This window comes from Clavelina lepadiformis, chromosome 2 (assembly GCF_947623445.1).
Source record: "Clavelina lepadiformis chromosome 2, kaClaLepa1.1, whole genome shotgun sequence".
Taxonomy (NCBI): domain Eukaryota; kingdom Metazoa; phylum Chordata; class Ascidiacea; order Aplousobranchia; family Clavelinidae; genus Clavelina; species Clavelina lepadiformis.
In genome coordinates this window covers 8364729-8392200 of record NC_135241.1, presented here as the reverse complement: position 1 = coordinate 8392200, position 27472 = coordinate 8364729, and the positions used below count along the sequence as shown (strand labels likewise).

Below are 27472 nucleotides of genomic sequence, written 5' to 3'. Positions count from 1 at the left end.
AGACCTCCTTTGAATGTAAAGTGTGATTGGCACTTAAGCTCTCCTACACAGTACAAAGCTTAAGCAATCATAAGCAATATCATAATAAATACAAAATATTATGCAAACAGCCATGAAAAGTAATAACATTTTGCTATAACAAATCTACTTAGAAAATGATATCACAGTTTACAAAAGGAAAAAACCTAGAAAACAGATGTAAAAACTAAAAATTGCAACAACAGTTATGATACAAGCTTTATGTACAGCCCTTGTATCCAGAAAACAAGTCTTCTGTGAATATTACACGTCAATTAGATACGGTGCATGGTGCCAGATAGAAAACATATTTCGCATGCAACTTGAACACTCACAAAGAAATTAAAGTAGAAAAGCTTTTCACAACACCAACTTCAGCTAATAAATGGTCACTTGAAAAATTCGAGCTATAAATAAATACAAAGTCGTAACACAAATCTTATAGAGGCAAAGCAAGCATTTGTACATAAGTGAGAGTTATGAATGTGAATATGTAATTCGAATTCAAGTAAATAAATACTATAAGATCTGTAAAAAACACAAAATCGCTTTAAAAATATCTGATCGCGTATTTAACGTAAGCACTGCTTAAATTCAGTACATGCGTGTATCTCCACTCAGTTGGTATCACTGCATTCCTTCCACTCTAATGCTCTCTTGTGAACAATTTGCACAACTGAACTTGGATGTTCTGCTCTATGAAAGAGGTATTTAGCGGCGCTGTAAGTTTGCGAGGTGGTCTGCGTTCTTAGAAAACTGTTGACCAGGTGCAGATAACGTTGATGTTTCAAACAGCTGCGGAAAGAGCGTAGATAACATCTGTGATCTTAACAGCGCTATAACTGAGGTTATTACCACACAAAACCAACATGCTGTGTACAACAATTCTAACAAACCTTCCGATGATTGAATCGAAAAGAAGTAAACCGTTTTCTCTTTGAATAAGTAAAACAAGACTTGGATTTTGAGTGAGTTGTTCGACCTGGAACAGATTTAGTTTCGTTTAAGTATTGCAACAACGCCTATGATGTTACATCACAGCATGTATTAAATTGTACCAAATTACGCACCACGTCGATTTTCTTTTCGTTATTTTTATCACCCAACAAATCGTACGCCTTCTCCGCCTGATCACGCCTAAACCAACACATTCTCATGGCACATAATTGATAACCTTGCGTGATCAATTGCTCGAGCAAGTCGACATAAGGGGGTACAATTATGCTGCTACAGGTTTCTTGTTTGCTTTGTTTTCTATTGTGATCTTCTTTACTTTGAATTAAGGATGGAGCCATTACCACGCAAACAGGTTGAATTTCCATACCAGTTCCACCATAAATATCTTTATAAAAATTCAACACATTATAAAAACTTACGAATTCAGCTAAAAGTTGATACAGGTTTGTCAAAAAATTAGAACGCAACATTGACAAGTGTATTTTCGCTTACCAATACCCAAGTCCACTCCAAGTTTGATTTCTCTTCCCTTCATTTTATCTGCAATGAGCCGTGAAGGTAATTAAGATGTATTTTACCAGAAAAATCAAAAATCCGTTAAAGTTTCATCTTTTAGAATACATTCATCAGAAGAAATGGTAATAATGTGACAACAGTTAAAATTTTGCTATTGATATCGCTACCAAACAATCAAAACCACAACGAATCAATTAAACAAAACTTTACCAATGCGCATGACAGGGTCTTCAGCTGGGGTAGGCACTTGTTCCATTTTTAGTTCCAGAGTTTCATGACAGCACAGTCCTTCTGGGAAAAATAACTTCTGTTCCTCACACGCAGCTAAATAGCTTTCTGAAACTGCAGTAAGGGATAAAAACAGCATTGAAGAGCATACAAACTTAACACAATTACAGCAAAGTTCAATGACAATACAAAAAATTAAAATCTATTATACTGCTGGATAAAGAAATCACACTACAGCCAAGCGATAATATTAGTGGCTATATCCTAGTACTTATAAATAAAGAACACAACTGATTCAAAATTTATTCAGGATATTTTTGTGAAAATCTCCTACTAGAATACCATGAATAGCATTTGAGAATTCATCTATCCCAAACTCAGCCCGCCAATTTCGATGCTTTCCATCCAGACCTTTTTCAATGCTTTTTGCATGCCATGGATTAGCTGGCCCAGCTACATCAAGCAATCTTCGAACTGCATTGTAACGTTGTACGCACAACACCAATGACGCAGATGACGTCATATGACTGATGAATATTCTACGTTCTCCAGGCATCTGTAAAATGAAAAAAGTCAGCTAATGAGTATAAAGAAATTCTGTACCAATATAATGTGCAAGAAAATTTAAAATTACAGAGCCTTGACAAAAGGTGTACGTTGATCGAACGGGATATAAAATCAAACAATCCTGTTATTGCTACGTTTAAATGAATATAAGATATATAACTTTTTTCTAAAAACCTTTTCGTATTTTGTTGGCATAATGTGGGATGCTTGATCTTCACATAAAATAGTCATTCTTGCAGCAATCACTTGAAATCTTTCCTGATGTAGTCTTCTTAAGATCTATGATGTTATTTCATAAATTCAAGCTTTTTCCTGTAAAATACCAGAAATAACATCTCCAAACCTACCTTGACGCAATGCCTTGGAAAAGCATCTGGCTTTATTATCAAAATCGAAGTGAGAGGGTGTGGCCATGACAACATACTGTCAAGGATAGATTCATTCGACTGTACTGGGGTTTGCTGGGTCATCTTTTCCTTGTCTGAAAATGTTATAATTCATTTATGCTACTTTAAAATTTCCATATAAAGAAATTTATTATTGCATTAACACAAACAATGTGCAAAATTTTGTTTTAGTACTTTGATTCTTCTTTTTCTTTTTTGAAGATTTAGATGGAGTTTGATTGGTAACAACAGTTGAATCAACAAAGCCTTCTTCTATATCATTGCTTTCATATAAATACTGAGCAACCCGATTTGGAGGAGGAATGTACTTCAGCATTGGGCGACTTCGATTATCAGAAAATAATTCTTTTTCGGTGAAGAAAGCTTTCATCTGCAAAAACAGGTTTGATCAATCAAGTTGTTACAATTAAGTTTTTACAGGTACCAGTAGATCACAGAAATATCATGTACAACTTATCTTATTTGTAACCTAAGATGCTTTGTGTTTAATACCTGGCGATATGTGATCTCAGGAGTGCATGACATGAGGCGTCCCATAACTTTTAAGCTGACTTCATATTTGTCCTTTTTACTATTAGAAGGAAAGTCCAACACCGAATGCAGCACCTGGAATGTGAAAATAAGTATATCCTAAGACACTCTGTACCATATTCCATAAAGGCCACCAATTAAATCTTAATTATTTTAAATTATTACAAGTATTATACAGTATACTACTACTTTATATATTATGTTATTACATTAATTATATGAATGACAAATTTACATTATACGCATTAACTCTTCGAAGGGCACATATAAGGGCAGGTGAATCTTTGATGACAGATATGCTTTCAGACCACTTTCTAGTACCAACTTCAAATGGAGTGAGTTCCTGTAACCAGTATTATTTCATTTTACCAGAACATAGAAAGGCTTAATAAGTAAACACTTCACAAATGTGGTATTTCTATCCAAACTTTTCACGTCTCATTTAGTTTTAGATATGTTTTCACAGAATAACAGCCAAAATATATACTGTACGATACCTTTGGGCTAAGGCCAGCTAATCTAGGTTATTTTAGTGTGCGCACTTGTACAATATACTTTCACTTGACAATATTATTATTAATCAATTGTTTAATGTCAAAAAATATAGTGCTTTGTTAACAATAATGACTTTTGCATTTACACGTTCCTTTTTAACCTTTAACTTCCATTTAAACTATAAACAACTACACACATCAATTACATGTGAATTGATAACATACACATAGTACAACAATTGGTACTTATCATAATTCAACTACACGGTGTAACAGGCACAAGCAAGGTTTAAAATTTGTTGCAGAGGAAATAACTTAAACTCAAAAGGTTTAGCATATGAGTCATACTTAAAACGTAAGTTATGGATACCTTGGCTAACTGAGATGAAAGAGCAGGAATAAACTTTAAGCCAAGCAATTCAAAACCATGATATTCGGTGTGTTCGGCGTCAACATCAGTATGTGCTAAAATATCATTTTCCACGAAAAACTCTCCATGAAATAGAGCTGAAATTATACCATACACATTTTCAAGCATATCACATAAAGTCATTGTTCATACAAACTTTTTGCCATGTCTAAAATGACAAAAAAATGACGACTCACTTCTTAAAACAAACCCAGCTTCATTTAGCACTTCATAGCCTAATAAGGTGAGAACAACAACTTGCTCCATTTCAGGATCACAGTAAAATGCACGTGGGGACACCCCACTGCTCAGTTCAAGTTCAGGCATCTGAAATACAAACAAATTTAGCTTACACAAACAATCAATTCCGATTAACCAACTGCCAAGTAGCGACAAGGTATAGGAATCAATCTTACTTTATTCATTGGGCCCAAAGCATGATTAACTGCATCAGTATATTGACATAAATGAAAGCATTGACAGGTTGCGTCTCGTAGCCGGCCTTCTTCATTTGATTGAATCAGCTGGTAAATAAGGTCTGACTGAAAGCCTACAAATACACATTATAGCCAGTGAATCGGGCATTGCATTATATATATTGAATTCCACCATGATAACTGCTTTATTGAAGTAAAGCAGCTTCAGTACAGCTATGCTGGAAAAAACTTTGCTTCCAAAGTGATACCCATACCAACAAAGGTTGGAAGTAAGAGAACAGACTAAAAGTAGTAAAAAAAATTATGAATACAAAATAAAATGTCGGTTATACTACATCGTTTTAATCACGAGACTCTTCATGAACATAAAATAAAAAAATATAAAGGAAACGTAAAAAAGAACGTTTTGCAGAATCCCCAAAACAAACTGGAGAAACAAGTGTAATGTACGTTGTCATGTCTAATTTTGTGAGCAGTCAAAGAGCAAACGTTGCAGCGTCATATAAAGTAATGCTCCTTCTCGCAAAAGGAGGAAAGGCATTTCGTGAAGGTGAATTAGCAAAGGCATGTGCGATCAAAATGGCCGAGGTCTTTGGCGAGGAAAAAGCAGCCGAAAAGTGTAAACGGTGTCTTTGTCCCACAAGACAGTGGCAAGAAGCGTGGCTGATCTAAGTCGACATGTTCCTTTTAAATTGAAAACCTTGATGAACGAGTGCAGGTATTTCTCAATTGCTTTGGATGAGAGTACTGATGTGACTGATATCAGTCAACCACTAATATTTGCTCGAATAGTAGACGAGGATTTTGGTGTTCACGAAGAATTGCTTACAATTCATCCGTTAAAAGGTGGAACGAAAGGTTCTGACATATATGCAGCTTCAGACTCTGTTGTTTCTGAGTGTGAAGGTTTTAAAAAGTGTTCGCAACAGATGCCGCAAAGGCCATGGTGGGAAACAAAACTGGTTTTGTTGGATTGCTGAAAGAAAATAGGATTGAATGCATAACGTTACATTGTAGAATTCACCAAGAAGTGCTTTGCGGAAAAACATTGAAAATGATAGATATCATGCAAAGTGTTGTCAAAATGGTTAGTCTAATAAGGTAATAAATGGTAATAAAACCCAAAGGCATCGAAGATTCGTGTCGTTTTTGAAGGAGGTCGATGCTGACTTTAATGACTTGCCCCTGTATACAAGTATCAGATGGTTGATGGTTGAAAAGTGTTGAAATATTTTTTTTGGCTGCGTAAAGAAATTCTTTCCTTTTTTGAAGAAGAGCGGATTCTTTTCAAGCCCAGATGCAAAGCATTGAATTCTTTTGTGGCTTAGCGTTTCTAACAGAAATAACAAATCACTTGAATGTGCTCAATTTGAGTTTACAGGGAAAAGGCCAAAACATTTCGAATTTAGCAATACATGTGGAGAATTTCCGCTTCATAAGCTATTTGGAAAGAAACGATCTTAGTCATTTTGCCTGCTGCTCTATCATCAAGGACAAAAATCCTATCGATGATTTTACGCACTTTGTTAAAAACATGGTTTCATTGTCCGATGAGTTTGACAGTAGATTTTGAAAAGCTAAAAAGGCCTCTCTTGCTATTTAATAATCCCATGCAAGTAAATGTTAGGACATAGCCGTCAGAGCTTCAACTCGAGTTATGTGAACTTCAGAATGACTCGTTTTTAATGTCAAAGAAAATGGAAAATCCAGAGAACTTTTGTAAGTTTGTCTCGAAAGAAAGTTTTCCTGTTTTGAAAGATGCTGCTATGTAGTTGTACTCGATGTTTGGCAGTACGTACATTTGTGAATGTGCGTTTTCAGCAATGAACAACATCAAATCAGACTTTGCACTCGTGCCTTCGCATGGCCACAGCTATTGTTGAAGAAGCACCTCAACCACAGATGTCACATTAACTAGCTATTATTGAACGATGATAATGTTTTGAATAAATTCTGTTTCTTTCAAATTAATTATTATATTAGTGTTGAAATTAATTCATAGCAAAACAAAGGTTTACAATTTAGATATTCGTATAATTAGTGTGCTTAATTAGCCAGCAGCGATTACATAGTAGGCTACTGATCTTGCATGCAACATTGGCCAGCGAAATGAAACTAATTGCTTTTAATAGCCCACGACAAAATATAGTTGGACTAAACTGGTCTAGACCGCAGAGTGCCATGGGTCAGGAACTACTCAGCAGGTTGATGTCTGAACTGGAAACCTTTCTACTTGGGAGTTATTCCAACATTTTCAGCCCAGGCAGGTGTGGGGATACTTGGCAGATTATATGGATTTCTTTAGGAGGAAGAGTGTGCATGTCGAAAATAAAGCAGGTTATACAGGTGTACGTTTGTAAGTCAACTTCATAAGACCTCGATTTTGTTGATGAAGTTAAAGCTGATCTGCAAAAAGGTGCACTAAATGAATTTACACTTCAGTCTACCTGGTAAGATGTATACCAATTGTTTTTAACAGCGAGTGTAATTGAGTTTCCTCTTGAGAACAAACAATGTACTTTTCTTTCTGGTTGAAGCACAACAAAACAAATTTTCACTATCAAGCAAGGTCTGGGAATATGTAAAATATGCATATACAAGCTTTATTGAAATTGAAAAAGTGAATGATCAAGTCCCTCAAGGTAGCTTTGGTGGTACCAATGACCACTTATCAGAAGCCGTTACATCATTGTATCATTGCCTTAAGTTTGGTACTGTTTAAGTGAAAACCGGATGGTGTGTGCTGTCACCTCTTCCTTTCACAGTTTGTATAAACTGGATGAACAGATATACTATACCTAGCCTATATACTATACTAAGGTATAGCCTTGGTGAGTATTGTGTGTGTTTCATGGTTGAAATCAGTAGAATCAGTCACTTGCTGGTTGCGAATGATCTAGCTCTCTTGCCTTGTTCTGAACCTCATCTTCTTCTTGCCATTAATTGTTTTACAACTGTTTGCGATAGAAATAAGCATAAAAAACTGTGGTACTCTGTCTCTCAAGATACCCTGCTCAGTACCCACTGTGGGTGTGCATAGAAACAGTAAAGCAGGTAAAAATTCAAGTACTTGAAAGTGTAGTTCACCAACAGATGTAAGGTAGAACATAGAATTGGACAACTGAATCAGAAAAGCAAGTGTAGCCATGTCTGAGCCTCATAGTTCGGCTGTCATGAAGTGCTTTCTGCAATCGCCAAGCTCTGATTTTTTAAATTAGTTTTCCTCCCAATTCTCATCTAGTGTCATGATTCTTATGCAATGACCAAAAAGGTCCACTAATGGGGGCAGGCTTCAGAATTTGGATTCTTTTGTGTAACGCTACTAGATCAAATTCATAGCTTTGTAATCAGCAAATCCCTTAATATTGACCCCTTACTTCAAGTCAACAGAAGGCCTAAAAAGACTTGCGACACCAACCGATAAAAGACCAACAGGTAGACCAAGAACCGCGTGGTACAATTAAATTGCTGACTTGGTGTGGTCATAACTGAGTACCCTTTAACAAATCTGGCAGTGACAGATGTGGTAAAAGACAGTAATTTGTTTATGGAGCCCCTATAGCTGCTATCCCCACTAACTTCTTGAGGGGGTATATTGCATATATCAGCAACCTGCGACTCCGGAGCCACATGTGGCTTTTTCATGCCTCTACCCTGGCCCCTGTTACTTAGACAGTGAGATCAATTGGGAAAAATCAATATGAATAAACAATGGTCATTTAGCTGTTACGTTTTGTTAAAATAATGACGTATATGTTAATTAACTAGTTTTCCAATCTGATGTAAAGTTTATCTTGCAAAACTGCCATGTTTACAACACTGAAGAAAATTCGCAATGTGACTTCACAAATACAGTTATTGCCAAATAGGTGCTATGGCTCCGAATGCAACTGTATTGGCTAGAAATGGGGCCAAATTGCTCTTTTAATGCTAAAGGTTGCCGAAACCTGGTACAGTAGGTTCTGAAAAGAGAGAAATACGGTATATATTTCATAATATTATGACACCGTAAAAGTTAACCATAAGTAGGAATAAGATAGTACATAAATACATTTATCATCAAATTTTCACAATTCAGAGTTCAAATTCGACTTGACTTGAGCGACATATCTATTTATAAACTAAATTAAAATGAATTTTTTTGTCCATATGAATTCAACTTCAACTGTTTCTGATGCCATGAAAGCAGCGGTACTCCACTTCAAAAACAAACTAATTTTTTCCAAGTGGCCTCTATATTCGACATTCGTGTTTGGAAAGGAAAAATATAAATTATGTGAGTTTACCTAGAAAACAAGTTTTTTCAAGACATAAGCAGGAAATGACTTCATTTGACTTGAATCAGTATCATGAATGACTTAGTTATTTTGATTAAATAACTCAACTTGACATGAGTCTACATGTGTTGATGACTCGAGTTACCTTTACTCATTACAACACTGAAAATCATAGGAAGAAAAAGGTACACTTACAAGAACACAATCCAGCAATGTGCGACACTGCATTTTCTCTTGATAACAGCATGATGGTGGCAGGTCTATTCCACCAGTTGTCAATTTCATAATATTCACCTTCCAGTGTCATATCATGTAATGGTGGGGGCTTAAATGAAGGTGCATACCTTAAAGAAAAATTCCAATCTTAAAAGCAAATATTATTCACATAAAACGCAAACAATTTTATACTTTTTTAATATTGGTATTTAAAAAAAAATAATTCCAAGTACAAGAATGTAGGAAGAATCAAAGTCAACTTTAAATAATTTAAAAAAGAAGGCAGGAATCACATTTATTAACAGGTTAATCTGATATGTTTTGAACGTAAACATTTGCCTGCTTTTAGTATGTAAGGTTTAAATTTCATCGATATAATCGTATCAATATATATATTCATTACATAACTAATTCTACCATTTGCGTCTTTATAATTTACGTGAAAAAGGAAAAATCTTACATCTCAATCTCAAAATCTCAAAACATGTCAGATTTACCTGTAAACAAATATTATTCCTGTACTTTTATTGCAATAACATGGTATTTCGAGGTTTACTTAAAATTGTAATTCACATCAAATGAAGTTACCCTAAACACCAATATAACCACAGGTACAAGATTTAGATCAAAACAAAAAGTACATGAATAGGTAAATTACTTTACCAATGCCCTATAAGCACCAACCTTCAATAGCAGCATACACTTTATCCTTTACCAATTTGATCTAGTTGTTAATTGATTTAATGTTTCAGATTTGGTATAGGTTTAATGCAAACTTTCGTATTCTGGTGTTTGCTCATGCCATACGCATATAATTGATAACATAAAGTAGTTTAATATCTGCTTTCTTACCTGGTCCTAATGGAAAGTGCAGCTATCTTCTTCTCATTTAATACTAATCTTTTCAAACCCTCCAGTGAGAAACCCTGATCTGAGGCTATGGCTATTACATCACCAAGGAATTGTGGAGGAAATCGAGGCGATACGACTAAACATATTTGAGTGGGAGCACAAGTAACCAAAAAGGGATCCAACATTAGTTTTGAAGTCACAATGTCATCTAACGAAAGTTCTAAAAAATAACAAAAGGTTCAAATGAAATGTACAATAGCAAATAACTGTGCTGTATTGTAATATAATAAAAAAAAACTAACTTTCATTATGGTCAGAACTAGTACAATTATTTCGGTTCTTTGTTTTGATTTTTCCATTGCACTTTCCATTTGCTGTCAGCTTTCCAACTTTAGTGTCTACCTTCACATCTTTTTTTACTTGTGAAGTTAGACTAACAACAATATCATCATCAGGTTGAAATCGGCCAGAAAACCAAACAGCTAGTTGTTGTTGAACGCGTTCTGAACTACGTGGACAGTGGAAAGTGTTCATTTCTGAAAATTTAAAAATAAGGTCACATTTTGTCTATGTTGGAGATACAGAAAAGCAAAAACATGAATAGCAGAGAACGGTAGGCATTTACGTCATCTCTGAGTGAGTTTGACTAATTTCAATAAATCAAAAAATTCTTACTTAAAATGTGTAGCAACAAATCATTCACAAAATCCAATTAAGCTACCTGTTGGAACATCTTTATCACCTCGACGTTTTGAAAGCTGTTCACCATATATGGCATTCAATGAACCTTGATCAGTCATTTGTGCCAGAACTGGGTCACGTGGTCCAATAATGTCCTGCATTCGTTTTATTGCACGCTTGCCTCGAATGGCTAACGCTATACATGGCACCATATCTTCTAGGTCACATGACTTGGTGTGAGACACTATGACACAAAAACAAGCACATGCAAAAAAAAGCAGAAAAAATAAAATGAAGCATGTTGTAACAAGATAACATAAATCAAGTAGGCTACTTTACAATTTATAGTGACCAACTAACCACACAACAATACTACACATAAACAACAAATATACAATCAAGTGTTCCTTCTGTATTCCTGCTACTTAAATATTAATTTACTTGTGTGTGTATGTAAGTAAGCATAAATCTTGTTTTACTTTCTCTGAAGTACATACATATATTCTTTTCCATAAACTTTCTTGTAACATAAACCAAACGTAAAGACGCAAGGTCAAAGCAAGACTGCTGAAGTCTTATGATGAGGTCCACAACACAAACAGGATAAGTGAATGTTTCCTTTTGTAAAAGGCACACCGTTGTCTAATATAAAATATAAAAGCATATCAAATCAAGGGTATTTGAACTTAAATTACTACCTCCATTAACTCGATACCTAGACACTGTGTGATTCACTTTTTATCTCTCAAAACAATTTCTGAGTAAATAATGCTAAATGAATAGCTGCTTACAGAGCAAACAAGGGCAAAAATATAGTGGAATCTGGTGAATCTACGACCACAACTAAAAACAATGGAAAGAATATTGCTAGCCTTAGTTCCAAATCTGTTTAAACATAGGGGCAGTGAAATTGTAGTGTTAATGATGTGTATGTCAAAACTTTGTCATATTTGTTGAAGTTCAAAATTTTTTTACCTGTAGCTGATTATTGGTTTGATGCAAGAATGAACTTGATAAATCATCAGGTTTTACCATCTTCCAGCAAAAACCTGGAGATCTCTTTAAGGCTTTATGAATTAGCTGCAAATATGCAATAAACAAAAACATCAAGATATTTATTATTATTATTGCATGTAGCATATATTATATAGGTTCTTTGAATCTTTGGTGCTATGAAATACATTTAAAAAATATTCAATACCAAACAATATTTTTGCACATAAAACAGAAAAAAAAGAAAACAATGCGCTTTGAAAGTATATAATCGTATGAATGAAAAAACCATAGTATATACCTGTGAGTTGTTGGAAGCGGTTATAAAAGTTGATAATGGTTTGGTTGCACATGAAAATGGAGTTTCGTGAAATGCATAAAAAACTGGTGATTCAGGACGAGTATACCATGGACAAACATCTTGAATACGATTAGACTGAAGAAACTGCCAGACAACATGCAGGAAAGCATTTTCTTTCTGCAATATCATTTGAATATGTTGTTCAGTTAACACTAAATTGATTTTTACATACAATTAATCTATGTAAAAAATTCAGAGCTTATTCGCCATACTAATCAAAAGGACTAAAATGCAGAAACAACAGAAATCAATTAAATAAAACATAAAATCATTACTGTATACAATAAAATTATTTAATTGAAGTTCATGGAAGATAAAAAAATCAGTAAATATAATAACATAATATACTGTGTTAAAAGAATTTGTTTAACACATGCCTTTATCTTTTTACGTCGATCACGTATGTTATTCGCATGTGGCCGATAAAAGAAATTTGGTATAACAATGGCATTTATAGCAATTGTCTGAGTTTCTTCTTGCCATACTTGATGAAGTGAAACAACATTAAACGGAATTTCCACCAAACCAGCTAAACTTTCTCTTGAGCCTTTAGAAACAAGTTTTACTTTGAAAAAATAAGACTACTCAACAAACTTTTATTTTTAAATTTTTAATGTGAATTCTGAGTACACACACCATCCTTCATAGTACTATCTGATTCTTGGTCGGTGTCCACATCAATGGTGAAAACATCTTCACGTGGGGGATCATATGGCTTATTCATGTTGTCTGGAATCTAAAATACCGATTTATTTAACAAATACCTTATGAATATCGCCATCTTATTTAGGTACTTTATATAGCCTAAACCAGTGGTTCTCAATGTGGAATGTGACAAGTTGCTCAAGGTGCCGCAAAGAGTTTGTTTAAAATGAAATTTTTTATCAATAAAAGTTCTATAGAAAACATATATCATACCTCCTGAGAAAAAACAGGTGACATGCTTATTTGTAGCCGTGGGCTTAGTTAAGTTAAGTTTTAGTTTAAGTCAGTTAAGTATGAAATATAACACTGGTCAACAGTCTATTTTAAACGGAGATGCGATTAGTTAATTCTTGAAGGGTTTTTGACGCTGATTCCGAAATGTCCTTATTTTGTTTCTAGCACATCAGGATTTCGAGATATTTGCATTTTAAATTTTTAGTTGTTATGCTATAATAGCCTATTATAGGGATAAACTTTTGCCAACCTTTTGCAAAATAAGTGGTATATTGAGCAGTTAATTCCACATGTAGATAGTGCTTAAAGAACTGCAGCAGAAAAATTGAAATAAACTGTTTGGTTTTCACAATGTTTGTTAATGGCAAGATTTTAATCAATATTGTAGTAACTTATATTGTTCAATAGATTTATTTGTGCCATATTTTGATCGACTACTATTCTGCCTTTGTTAAGTCAAGAAAGTGCAAGAACAATCCCGATCTGTTTTGTTATATTTGTCGCAGTTTTACAATCAAAGGCAAGCAACGAAGTATCACTTCAGATATCAAAAAGATGTACAAGTTGTACTTTGACTGCTCATTACGAGACCAAGACAAAAAGTGGGCACCACATCAAATATGTACAGCTTGTTCAACTGGTTCACACAATTGGCTACACAAATGAACGTCATCGATGCCTTTGCTATTCTCATGATATGGCGAGAATCAAAAGGCCACATTCAGGACTGCTATTTTTGCCTTGTCAATGTAAAAGAGTTTTCTTCAAAAACTAAAAGTAAAATTGCATATCCCAACTTAGATTCAACGAGCAGACCTGTACCACATGATGCTTCACTTCCTATTCTGCTTTTTCCTCATGGAGGTCTTGAACCTGGTCCTGATGAAGTTGATGAAGAAACTTGGACCTGGCCGCAGCATTCACAGTAAACGGTCCTCTTTGCTACTGCCACAACATTAATGACTTGTTTCAAAAATTGGATGAAGCACACATTGTGGATGAGTGGCAACTTTTCATTGACTCTTCGAAGAGAAGTTTGAAAGCTGTGTTGTTGCACAATGGAAATATAAAACCGTCTATTCCTAAAGCACATTCTATTCATCTGACAGAATGTTATGAAAGCATTGAAGTCCTTCTGGAAGCTATTCAGTACAATGCTTACAAATGGAGTATTTGCGGAGACCTCAAAGTTGTTGGCATCTTGATGGGAATGCAAGGAGTATTCACGAAACACTGCTGCTTCCTGTGTTTGTGGAACAGCCGTGCTACCAAAGAGCATTATATCAGAAGAGACTGGCCTGTAAGAGAATCGTACTTAACTGGAGTGGCTAACATCGAAAACGTTCCTCTAGTAGATCCTCAGAAAATTCTCTTGCCACCTCTTCATATCTAGCTGGGTTTGATGAAGAATTTTGTTAAAGCAATGGGAAAGTGCAATTCTAATGGGTTCATAGCTGTGTATTGTTTTTAATACTTTTTTCTGAAAACACGAATTCTACAATATCTGGAAAATGTGATGAGCTAAAGAAAAACTAAAGGCAGATTCGGAATCAGAGCAAAAAAATTCATCTCAAATAATATACCTACGTTCTCATTTAAAAAAAAAGTGAAATTTGTTGACTTGTGATAAATAAAACACAACTTTATGGTAAAACAGCTTACAGACCTTTCGTCGGACCTTACTATAAAAATAGATACTGATCTTATTCCCTAAATCTGATCCCTTTCTAGTTATGTGTTCGAAATGACTAACCAAAAGTAAGCTGAATGGCATTTTGCCCTTTGCTTGCATTTACAACAACATATTTCTGCAAAGCCAGATTTTTCACTGTGGCTGCTATACACACAAAATATTGCTCAAGAATCAAAACTACCAACCATATTAAATTGTACGCAATGCCAACTGGAGATGTCCCAAGTCTTATACGAGTTCTAATATTATGCCTGAATATTGATTAGTTTTCTTTTCAATTTTTCCCGAATGCAAATCGTCTAAGCAAATTCGAGCCTACATTTTTTCTTTGCAAGAAAACATTTACCAAAATGTTTAATTTTGCAGTATTTTGAACAACTGTAAAAAGTGGTGGAATGATTGTGAAAAGATTTTGTTATATTGGACCGGCAAAGAGCTGGTATACTGTTATATTTATTCAATAATGAGACAAGTTTAAGAATGATTCTCTTGGTTGATATGTAGGCTATGTTTACTATAAGTGCAATTTGCAAAGTCCGATTCGCAAGAAAATCGAAATTTCATTACATATTTTAATTGTTATGAAACCAAATTGTTTTCGATTAGGCACATTTAAAGTATTAATGTAAATGATTTGTTTTGATGCTGTATCTAGCTCATGCTGTATGGTCCTTGTACGATTTTCTTTCATTGGAACTCTGCAAAGGCTTTAAATTGTTTTACAGGACGCTGCAATAAAACTTATTTTGTACCTAAAGTAAACCTACTCTCCAATAACAAGTATCACCCATGGTTAGTTGCTTACTACTTCATCCGTACTAACCAATGCTAGCAACCAGGATAGCAGCAAAGAATACGTCACAGAAAAGCAATCTGGTTGATCAACGGGGATGAGACGATGGCCACCTGACGCACGATTCATCACAATGCAGCCAGGAGAAGACATTTGAAATTGCAAAAGGACCATTTTTTCAAAAGATTGTGTGTCGATTATTTCAGGAATTGCTCGCAGCTCAGCACTATAACTGACATCCTTAAAAAAGATTGTAACTTAGTAATGTTAATACTCATCGCATTGATATACACCATTATGTAATTTGACACATATGAATGAACTGAAATAAACTGTACAAGTTACCCTTTCATATAGTAAAGGAAACAAGTTAGCTTCTTTGTCTTTGAAATTTTGTTTAAAAACATTTTCAATCTTATTAAACAATTGTGCCCTAGCTTCCCATGGTATGCTAGGAATTGAAACAGAATTCAAAGGTTTGATGCACAATGATGTTGCTGAAGTTAAAGGTGGCTGAAACACAATGCAATTTTTATTGCTTCTTACCCAAGCCAGCTAATATACCAAATTAAACATGGCAGGTACATAACATATGCAACGGGCATTGCATTATTGCGTAATCTAAAAGCCAATAGCAAAAACACAATTCATATCATGCAAAACGTTATTCATTAGAAACTCATAATGCACCACTAAAATTAGTATAGGATATAAAATAATGTATGGCATAATGGAAGTTGAAATGAAACTTACCTGTTTCCTTTGATTCTGCACAATGCTGAAAGTGTCACGATTATTACCAGTTCCAATTCTCCCTTGTGTCTTACCGCCAGAAGAACCTAATATAAGTAATAAGAATATAAATAGTATTTGTGCACAAAAAATAGACTAAATAGTTTTAAAGTGCTGACTGCAGTGAGACTATAAACAAAATGCAGTCAAAGAAGTCTGCATGATGGTTAATTAACTAACCTAGCTTCTGCTTTTCTTCTTCAGCAACTTTATATGCAGCTGCTTTCAAATCTTTCGTGGAACAAGACAAAATTCCTCTGGCATATTCTTTTCCATCATATTTCCTTAAATGAAAAAATATATACTAAGTCATCATGTATTCCGCACAGTTATACACACAGTTACAAATCAATACTTTACCTCACAGAAAAAGTTTCATCTGTTTGGACAGACATAGCAGTAGCTTTTGAAACCTTGTTGTCTTCAGTAATACTGGTAATATACTTATCTCTGTAGATGTTAGTAACGTCTGCAGTATCTGTAAAAACAACAAAAAAATGAAACAATCTATATCAATTTTTTTACTAGTCAAAAAACAATAACATTATTTGTTATTACATCTGACAAATAATTAGTACCTGTTTTAGGTTCTTCAGCAAACAGTACAGTGGTTTTTCCATGAGATCTGCGCTTGTACACAGAATTTGGAATAGTGACATCATCATTCTGCATCACAGCGGGAAGTTTCTTTAAACGCTGTCGTGCATATATACCGGTTGATGATTCCTCACTACTTTGTGACTTTGTTCCTTCCGATTTCAATTCAGCTACAGTCTGTTCCGACAAACTGGTGTGACCATTTGTTGCATTAATCTCTTTCTTTTTGTTTTTTAATGATTGCACTTTTTGCATAGTAAGCTTCTTGAGAAAATTTTTTGTTGTTTTGTTTTCCAAAGTAGCAGAATTCAGCAAGTCTTGGTAATCTTTCAGATCAGTCGGTAAGTTTGCTGCAAATCCATTATGGCAAATTGGAGATTCCACAGCCATTTGTGATGATACAGTGTTATGGCTCTGCTGTTCTTCATTCAAGGTTGCTGTTCTGAGTTTCTCTAGGTTTTCAGCATCATGACGAGCCACTGATAGACTTTTAAACCTTACCAGGGAAATTTAAATACTAAACTGAAGAATTAACAATTGCATGATTTCATATTTACAAATTCACAACCAAATTAAGTAGCATAGCGCAAGCCTGTGGTTCTTTTTACCCACAAACCCATTTAAAGCATTTGCTAAGTATCTGGACCCGATATAAATTTCGATAATTCACTTAAAGCACAAGTGCAACAATAAACAAAGTTGGTCTTAAAATAAAGTAATAATTGTGTAATTAAAGTTTTCATAAGTCATTCAGCCCAAAAGTCTTCCAGTAAGGAGAAATTAATTTTTGAATTTCACATTTTTTGCATCCCGACCATCTTAAAAATTAATAATCCGTGCTCAAATGGACGAGCTGCTTTCTCACACTAAGGACTCATCAAGATCTCAGGTGTGCAGACCGGTAAAGGTTAAAAGGGCAAATTGAAATGCTGGTTTGCACCAACCAGCAAAGTGTGCACCGTAACTAGTGACTAAATCATTTCGTAGCAGAATAGAAAGGGGAAAGTCATTTTTCTCGCTTTTTGGAGACTTAAGATGTTTTTACTGTTTTACTCTAGCCTAGGCGATACAAGTGTACAATACATCGTTTTAGCCAAAAAATCTCGGGTGTACTCCTGCCATGAAATACAGACCGTAGTGTTATACTAATCGACAGGCTTGATCATAGTATCATATGTAGGCGGTATGGCCTGTAGGCTAACATGGTTGGCATACCGATATGCAGTAGTAGTAATCTAACCCAGGGTTTCCCAAACTGGGGTCTGCGGACACCTGGGAGACCGTGATGACTGCACTGGAGGTTCAGACTTGCCGTAGAGTCTAACTTACGAGTTTTCTTGTCACAAATTGCTCCAAGAATTGATAAATGCAAAAAATGCGAAATACAAAAATTGATTTCTCCTTACTGGAAGAGTTTTTGGGTTGAATGACTTGTGAAAACGTTAATTACACAATTATTACTTTTAAGACCAACTTGTTTTAGTGGTACAGTTGCACTTTAAGTTATCATTTTTTACGAGAGGCATGGTAAACATTGTACATCTAAATGTTCCAAATTAAATTTCAGCAATATAACATGTTAAAGTGAACATCTTAAACATCTAGAGTTAGCTGCCTTACTTATTTCGAAGCATCTTCCATTTTTTAAAGTCATCTTCATCACTTTCTTCATCACTCACATCGTCAATTCTAGAAGCATTTCCAAGAGACAAAAACATGGTTCTAATTTGACAACCTGATTCATGTGGAAATATACAGCAAAATTAACTGCTTTATATACAAATTATTTTGAAATACACTAACTTTAATGCTTGCAGATTGGATTTTGAATGCGTAAAAGGTGTGTGCCTAGCATGGGGCAAATGATGTTTTTCCATGCCTTTTTCATCCAACACGATATTTGGCTATAAATTATAAAAGATGATATGAAGCTAAGTTCACTTATACACAACAAACTGAAGACTTAATGTGAATGAGTTATGACAACAAAAACTCTCAATAATCAATCCCGACACTGGCATGGGTACCAGTAACTAAAAAAAACCTAAACTATGAATCTTATGACCTAACTTACCAAGCAACAATTTGTTATAAACTCAAATATTGTAAAGTTGTTTTATTGGTACATTAAGATATCACACCTTACGACATCAATTCTGAATGTCACAAGAAAATGCACTAACCTTTTCAGGAGGAGGATTAGCTGTTCCTTGACTTTGACCGGTGTGTCGCAAATCCAAATAAATAGTTGTGGGTTCAGACCAGGAAAGCCCTAAAAATATGGAAATTTGTTTCAGAATACCTTTTAACTATTTGCTAGAAAGATTAAGGCAAGCATGTTAAAGGCAGGCTTTCTTGAGCTTAGGTACAGCTCACAACACTTTTCTATTTTGCAATTTTTTTTCAAAATTTACATATTTAACACCATTTTCAATGATGCTGACTGGACCTCACTTTAGTACTGCGTGATAGCTCTGGCATTATTCCATGACATCTGCAATAAAATGTTTAAAATACGGTGCCAAACCGGTTTGAATAGGGGACGTTTTGTTAACGCAGCCTAAAATGAAAAGAAAGGCGAGCACTGTGACAAAATTTTTTAAAACTTTTGATTCATCAGGTTTATTCAGTACAATAGCAGCAGTAGTTTTGATATTTCAAATTATTCATTTCAAAAATATGGCTAGTAAATGTCCTAACATCCAAGCAAATGTCGAACCATTTGACATGCGTAATTTCAAGTATAATTTAATTACCGCAGGGGATACTGGGTTGAACCACGGGCAGATTAGCAGTAACTCCACAAGAAGATGTTTTCATCGCCTTTGATTCTAAAAATGCATCCCTGTTATAACGTATCCAGCAAAAATTGTAAAGACAAAAACTATAAATATATTCAAAACAAGATATAATATAAAGTAAGCAATGAGCATTTAAAACAGACAATTGCTTTACCAGTGCTCACTCCACATGTTTTGTAAGTCCGTCCCGCTTTTTTCTGAGACTGGTCTGATTCAAAAAAATGCTTACTTTCTTTAACATCAATTTTACTTTTGTCTTCTATTGGCTTTGATTTTATACTTCCTCCTGACTGAGAAACACTAAGACTGACAAGATCGTTCATCAAATGGGATGAGGTGTCTTCATTTTCGACAAAAGAACCTGTTCATTAAAAATGGCAACTCTAACATTTTTCAATGTTTTCATAACAAACAATTCAAAGCATACTTGAATTCAAAGATCCTTTGACAGTAGCACCACCGCATGAAGCATCTGACTGAAAACTTTCCAACACATCATCCAAATCATACTTGTCTAAAATCTAACAAAATCATTTAAAAATTTTTCATTCATTTTGTCCTATACACAATTGTGCATAAACACATTTTACAGGTTATGTCAAGCTAATTACTTCGGAAAACAACTAAAGTGAAAGCAAAAATGAAATTTTACTTGGCATATACCAGACCTTTTCAGTTTTATTCAGTTTATTAACAAACCTGCAGAGATAACATGGATGGTTGTGAGAAAGATGTTTCCAGCGTTTCCTTGGTGCTACTTGTTTCTTCATTAGAAAATGGGTCAATTAAAATGGGTAAACTATCCTTTACTAAAACTGGTTCTTTGCAGCCTGCGGGTATATGGCATGCCAATGAAATATTATTGCCATTAATGTCTTTATACAATCTTGATTTTCCATCACAGCCATCATAAATTGGTAACTCCAAATCATGAATATTGAGGTCTGTAGAATTAAATTGTGTAACAATAAAAAAAACAAAAGAAGCAATTAATACATTGAAATCTTTAGGGATTTAGGCAAAATTTTGAAATAAACCCACAAAAACATGTTGAAAATGCAGGGTGTATGTATGGACTTGGTAGGTTACAATGGGTTATGTGATTGTTATCAATGCTTGGTGAAATTATGTTGGAGAAAACAAGCACAAGTTTAGTGAAGTTACTACCGGTGCCAACATGACCATCTTGCTAAAAACTAAAAGCTTGAAATTTACCATCAGGTATATCTCGCTGAGGAGCTTTGCAGTCTAAGCGTTGAAACAACAGTGATGTTGAAGCCTCATTGGTTGAACTTTTATTATCTAAATCATGAAAATAAATGGCTGAACATTTTAATAAAGAAGATTTATAATGAAACAAAGTTAATTTCAAAGTTGCTTATTGGCTAATGGAAGTTAGTTTACTATGAGAAAACTGATTTAGACAACACAAGAAATTCAGCTATGATACAATCCATATTTTACACTTATTTGATGAAGACCAATTTACAAGCACTGTAAGATTCACTTGAATGTAAGATTAACAATGAATACATAATTTAATAAGAAGTAAATTTAAAAATCAAAGCACCAAAAATGGCTAAATTTTCTAAACAAAGCAATATGACTTGTTTGCTAAATTTAAACTAACAGGCAAGTTTCCCTCTGACTAAAACACAGACTAAGCATGAGTTTCACACACACGATAATAACAGTTTTAATTTGGATAAGCCTGTTGCTTGTTCACAATCACAAACATTCTGAAATCAGCATCAAGATAGGATTTAAAGTCCATATACAAAATAAAATTTTTTATAAATCAAAAAACGCTTTTGCCAATATCTTGCAAATTTATGCATTTATTAACCAACCAAGTGATTTTTATGTAAATATTCTATTTCAAAGTAAATTGAATGTAATAAGCGACTAAAGTTATTATTTGAAAATCTATTAAACGAATGCTCCTCTCATAGCTTAATAGAAATGATAAGAAACCAGTCAAGAGCTTTTTCATGTAGTAACTTTAAAAAAGGCATTTTCTGGTGTGGTTGTAAACCGTGCATTATACACAGTGTTTGGATTTGTTCAACAACCAGAATTACAAGATTCATTCTTGTTCGTTATGTAAGTATGGTACATTTACTCCTCCCTCCCTCCCGTACGATTTTTATTATTCAAGGAAAGTAAGACCAGAAATTTTGAAGAAAAACTATTCTGTGATTGCGATAGTTGTGAGCAAACTTAGCCATACTTCTTTCATATTATAAGTTTCTATGCAGTGATGCTATCGTACCTATTACACAAGCTTCTGTTTGAGGTATACAGTTTTTGGAGCTTGCTAAAAAGGGAAAGGAATCGATGGCTGGCGTGTGCCTTTGAAAAATAAAATTTTCGGTGTCACTATCTTCAGTGAGCGAGCTTACCTACAAAAAAAATAAAATGGCATTGAGTTGTCAACTGAAAATAATCAAACTAAACACAAATACCTACTTGCATAAAACACTTTGAAATTTAAAGGGTAACATATAATAAATTATTATCCATGATTTCGCTCCTTTATCTCACATATTTGAAGCACATTACTAAAACACTGAATGATACTTATGATAGCACAATATATGTCAGTTATACAAAAAATATTTATATACGTGATTATCGATATTCAACAATTTTTAACTCTACGTTAAAAACAATTATAGCCTATTGTATATACTTCTGATTCAGACTCAAGGGTTGGAAGATTGTCTTTTACACTTGATATTATAGAGTTCCAATTTGCAAAGTGTTCCCTGGACTCTAAAATAGTTAAACATTTTCAAGTTAAAAACACAGCTTCATACAAAGCTATAAGCTTAAGCACAGCTTCGTGCAAGCTACTTATATTGTAAACACTGTCACAAACCACAAAAAACACTGTCAATGGACCTGCATACTATGGCAGTTTTAACAAGATCTCTGGTGAACAAAAGCAAATGCCAGGGTGTAGCAAGGGTACATAGTGTGAAAAATGGTGTGTTATTGAGTACTAAATTTTTTCACAAGGCTAGATACTTTAGCCTAAACATTTTTGGGCCACTTTTATGTCTTAGAAAAAAAACCTAACTATTTGTCAGAAACTGTACATTTTTTACTACCAGATAGAATTCATAAACGCTTCCTTTGATAAAACTACACAAATTAGTGAGTAGATGTAAGGATATTTTAACGTGGAAAATTTAATCAATTTGTCGGCCTGTGTTCAAACTGTTTTGCACCAAAAGAATCTCTGGTGTGAACGAGACATACTCTGTGGTCTGAACAATCAAGCTCACCTAAAGTTTTAGTTTTTTATGTAAGATTTGCTCTTTAACCCGGCCATACATTTCAGTCTAGATTTCAGTTTGTTGAAGTGATGTTTTACCATGTTTTACCAAGCAACCCATATTTTTTAGAGTTTAAATCACCAACCTTCTTGTGAAGTTTCATAATTTGGACTGTCATACGCCTCCATTTCTTTTTCCATTCACTTGGCAGCGCTCACTTTGGCTAAATGAGCACATTCAAATGTAAACTAAAGCTTAAAGACAGTGGCTACTTTGAAAGTCTTTCTACAAACTTTAAATATCGGTACTAAACTGTCTTAATATGTCCACAGAACAGCATAGGCCTAAAGCTTTTTACTGTTGATCCTTGGCCTTGCTATAGGCTAGTGTAAGTAAGTATAAGTAAAATTTAAAGCAATCAAAATAATCTACAAAGCAATTTTTATTTAAAATTCAAAACAGAAGAGTTTAATAACATTAGCAGCAGCTTAGCTTGACCGAAATCGTAAAATGGTAAAACTACGGTAAAAGACAGAATTTTCAAAATCACTGGCCAACAACTAGGCTAGACAACCGTTACAATTAGGCTATATTTTAGTCCCATGGTAATTTCCTATGGACTGGAAATATATTGACACGTGTAAAAACACATACTGTAGACATATGTGGATTTTTGACAGCTGAACCATTCATACAGTGTAAACCACCAATGAATGCAACTTTTATTGATTGCATGGAGCAGTCTAGCGTACCAAGTAACGGCAAACTATTTAACCGCACACATTAGCAACGCGAAGGCAAAACCAACGAACAAAATTAAACTAAATACAAGATAGTGCCGCTAGTGGCTGCGTTGTGCAGGCTGAGTTTGGTTTAGATGAGTAAAATTAACATCGAATGAATTACAGCAGCTAACCGCTTTGTTTTAGAGAACCCAAAACTGGATTACGTAAAAAGTCTTACCGGCATCTGTTAAGTTTATTTTTAACTTAATTTAAGGAGAAAAAAACATACAACAAGCAAATAAACTTCATCATAAAATTTCATTGGTCTTCTCTTCTATCAATCAGCCAAAATGTAACTCTGATTGGCAGCTTGAGCAATATATGAAACACAGAGAAGTCTGGAAAAGGCTGAACCACAGCTACTAGAGTACTAGACATTTAAAACTATTAAATTATGAAAACATTCTTGCGTCACTGGTTAATGGTGTTTTATAGATTTAGGTTTATAAATATATGCCAGGAAAGCATTTCGTTACAACACTTTCAACCATGCGCCTCTGACGCCTAACAGTGGTTGGCGGAATTTGTGCACAACAAAAACTTGCAGCTTAATTGCAAATATTTTCACTCTTTTATATGTCACGTCCTATACGGGGTGGACTGTGTCTCAGTGAAGCGTGCTTGTAACTCTGTTTTGTATTTCGTGGCGATACTACGGTTGTGCAGCATAAGGGATAATTGTTTACTCAGCTACGGCGCCAACGTTGGTCTGCCACTTCCAGGGCCGGATTAAGGCGGGGGCTGATGGGGCTGCAGCCCCAGGTCCACACCCAAATATAGGCCCACCACTGCACTAAGTCAATGAAACAACTAAGGTAGCCTAGGCTAATACAAATCTCCCAGCTATTATTGAAAACACAGTCCATGCACTGTAAAACCCAACCTGGTCAGTATGACGCAACAATCGCTTTTTCTCGGCTGTTAGGCAGGATTGTTAGTAGCCAAGTCAAGTCAAGTTTATTTCGCAATAACGCACATAACAATATTGCGCATGCAGGCAGTAGCGAAAGACCACTATAGGGTCATCTAAATCTAGCTCGCCTAGATACTCTAGGGCCTAGGCGTAGCTAGAGTAGCTGTTGCTATAGTCTAGGCTAGAGTATAGCAACATATTGTTTTTAGTTGTTTTGTTTTTAGCTTGGCTAAATTAATTTAAAAATAAAAATGAAGAAGTATAAAAGCGGTTGGGAAAAGGAGAAATCTAGAAGAGAAGCAGAAGCTAAATTGAAAAAAGTTGTAGCAGGTTCAAAAAAAGTGACTGATTTTTTTGATGTTGTAAGCGAACCGAAAAGCAACATTGCAGAAACGACGTCCTGTAGGCCTAATGCAACTGCTTTGCGACCATCTACTTCGAGTGACTGTATTGCAGAGCCACATATAAATATTGTTTCATTGGAACCAAATTTAAAAACCAAGTCATCTAATGTTGCTGAGGATGAAACACATGGGGTAAAAGAAACTATTCAACACGACATGGATGTTGGATGCTGGGGAGGAATTTCTGACCAGCTGAGAGATTACTGCTGTCAAATAGGAAGTTTAGAATTTCAACATCTTGATGCAGATTTTTCAACTTCAGAGACACGTATTACTGGCGATAAATTTAAACGGCGTTGTTCTAAATCGCTATTTTGGCGAGAACAATTGAACGGCGAAATAGTGAAACGCGAATGGTTGTGCTATTCGCCTTCAACCAAGAAACTTTACTGCTTTTTTTGCAAACTTTTTGCGTCTGATTCTGAGAAAATCATGCTGCAGCTGGCATCAGTTGGTTATGGCGACTGGAAACATGCACCACGCGACCTGGCCATGCACGAATCTTCTAACAAACACTTAAGTTATCTTTCAACATATTTCTTTCGAAGAGCAAAAAAAGGAAGCATTTGCAAAGATTTGGAAAAGCAAAAAGAATCTGACAGAAAATATTGGTGCAAAGTATTAGCTCGAGTTTTAAGCGTGATAAAATTCCTATCATCCAGAGGGCTGGCCTTCCGCGGAAGTAGTGAGAGGGTTGGTTCTTCACAAAACGGTAACTTCCTTGGAATTTTGGAGTTGTTGGCAGAATACGATACTTTCCTTGCTGAGCATATTCAAAAGAGAGTGAACAAAGGCAAGGGACACGTTTCGTATTTCTCATCGACTGTATGTGAGGAATTCATTGACGCAATTGCAACAAAAGTATTACATATTATTATTTCCGAAATAAAACAAGCAAAGTATTATTCAGTGTCCGTGGACTCAACACCTGACATTGCAAATGTTGACCAGTTAACAATAATTTTTCGGTATGTTTTACTTGATGGTCCCGTGGAACGATTTGTCAAATTTATGCCCACCCCTGGACACACTGGTCGCCAATTGGCTGATATACTTTTGGAGTTTATAGAATACAATGGGATCAGTTTGAAAGATCTCCGCGGAAAATCTTATGACAACGCTGCTAACATGAGCGGAAAATATAAAGGTATGCAAGCTATAATAAAAGAACGCAACCACCAAGCAGAATATATTCCTTGCGTAGCACATTCCTTGAATCTTGTGGGAAAATGTGCTGCTGAGTGTTGCCAATCCGCGGTTCGTTTTTTCATGTTTGTTCAAGGACTCTATGTATTCTTTTCAGCTTCAACACACAGGTGGAATCTTCTTGTTGATGCACTGAAACCACTTAAATGTCCAACAATTAAGCCTTTGTCTGATACACGTTGGGAGGCGCGATATGATGCGCTACATGCACTAAGAAAAGGTTACCAAGCGGTTCTTCAAATCTTGACGGCAATATCTGATGACAATGATGAAACATATCAAACTAAAGAAACAGCCAGGGGTTTTGTTTCATCGATGAAAAAGCTTGAAACTGGTATTTTAGTCGAGGTATGGTCGTGCATAATGGAACGGTTCCATAAGACGAGTCAGGCTCTGCAGGACAGCAACATGACTTGAATTTGCTTCAGGGTCTACAGAACTTTATTCAACTTCTCAGACCCCAATTTCAAACATTTGAAGGAAGAGGTCAAGCATTAAGTGGCTGTCATCATTACACTGAAGAAATTTCAAGAAAGAAAAGAAGAAAAGTAGGGTTGGATAGCGAAGGTGAATCTGAAGACACATCACTTGATCCATCGAGCAGATTGAAAGTAGACTCATATCTGCCGATCATTGACCAAATTCTTTCGTCTATGAAAACCCGACTAGAAGCTTACGACGGTCTCCAAAGAAAGTTTTCGTTTCTGATAGAATTGAACACCATGTCTAACTGCAAAATTGAAGCAAGTGCGAAATTGTTACTTCAATTTTATCCAGATGATCTGGAGGAGTCATTGCCTGAGGAGATGATTCATTTTTCTACACTGATAAAACAACACCATTTCAACAGTGAATGCAAAGAAATTCAGATGTTTAAGTTCATAAATGAAAATGAATTCGCGCATGCATTTCCTAATGTATCGGTTGTTTTCAAGCTTTATCTTTGTCTGATGATTTCTAATTGCTCTGGCGAGCGCTCATTTTCAGCACTAAAAAGAGTAAAAAATCATTTGCGTTCGTCTATGAGGCAGAAAAGGTTGAATTCCTTAGCTATACTCTGCATCGAAAACGACATTTTGCAAAAAATAGACACCGATGACATTATTAAGAGCTTTGCATTGTCTAAATCCAGAAAATGCGTCATTTGAATGTGTGCATACAAAGTAAATATGTACTTTGTTTATGTATTAATATTTGTTGTTCGTTTCAATTGTGGTTAGTTTTTAGTACAACGAATAGAATAAAAAATAGGCCTCTGACTATCATAGAGCCCCAGGCCCATAAAAAGCTTAATCCGGTCCTGGCCACTTCTGTATTTATACCA

At 35.0% G+C, this 27472-nt stretch overlaps 2 protein-coding genes across 2 annotated transcripts; one reads left to right on the top strand and one right to left on the bottom strand.

Annotated features, from left to right (window-relative positions):
• Positions 1-98: 98 nt before the first annotated feature.
• Positions 99-23588, bottom strand: LOC143446151 (dynein axonemal assembly factor 8-like). Its single transcript, XM_076945673.1, has 40 exons — positions 22986-23588; positions 22252-22334; positions 21832-21961; positions 20775-20861; positions 20259-20503; positions 19987-20080; positions 19714-19920; positions 19515-19589; positions 18942-19030; positions 18562-18662; positions 18379-18447; positions 16740-17254; positions 16522-16639; positions 16342-16445; positions 16123-16208; positions 15715-15882; positions 15400-15609; positions 12581-12680; positions 12322-12491; positions 11885-12061; positions 11566-11670; positions 11088-11232; positions 10631-10834; positions 10212-10445; positions 9910-10129; positions 9037-9185; positions 4544-4677; positions 4325-4454; positions 4089-4225; positions 3460-3567; positions 3186-3299; positions 2868-3063; positions 2634-2767; positions 2461-2565; positions 2062-2275; positions 1702-1833; positions 1468-1515; positions 1089-1360; positions 915-1000; positions 99-813 (listed from the first exon to the last, which is right to left on the bottom strand). The coding sequence occupies exons 1-40, from the start codon at positions 23038-23040 to the stop codon at positions 636-638; spliced, it is 5928 nt and encodes a 1975-aa protein (XP_076801788.1). The 5' UTR covers positions 23041-23588; the 3' UTR covers positions 99-635.
• Positions 23589-24789: 1201 nt separating this feature from the next.
• Positions 24790-26565, top strand: LOC143444888 (uncharacterized). Its single transcript, XM_076943681.1, has one exon. It carries the CDS (start codon positions 24790-24792, stop codon positions 26563-26565), a length of 1776 nt encoding a protein of 591 aa, XP_076799796.1.
• Positions 26566-27472: the final 907 nt, after the last annotated feature.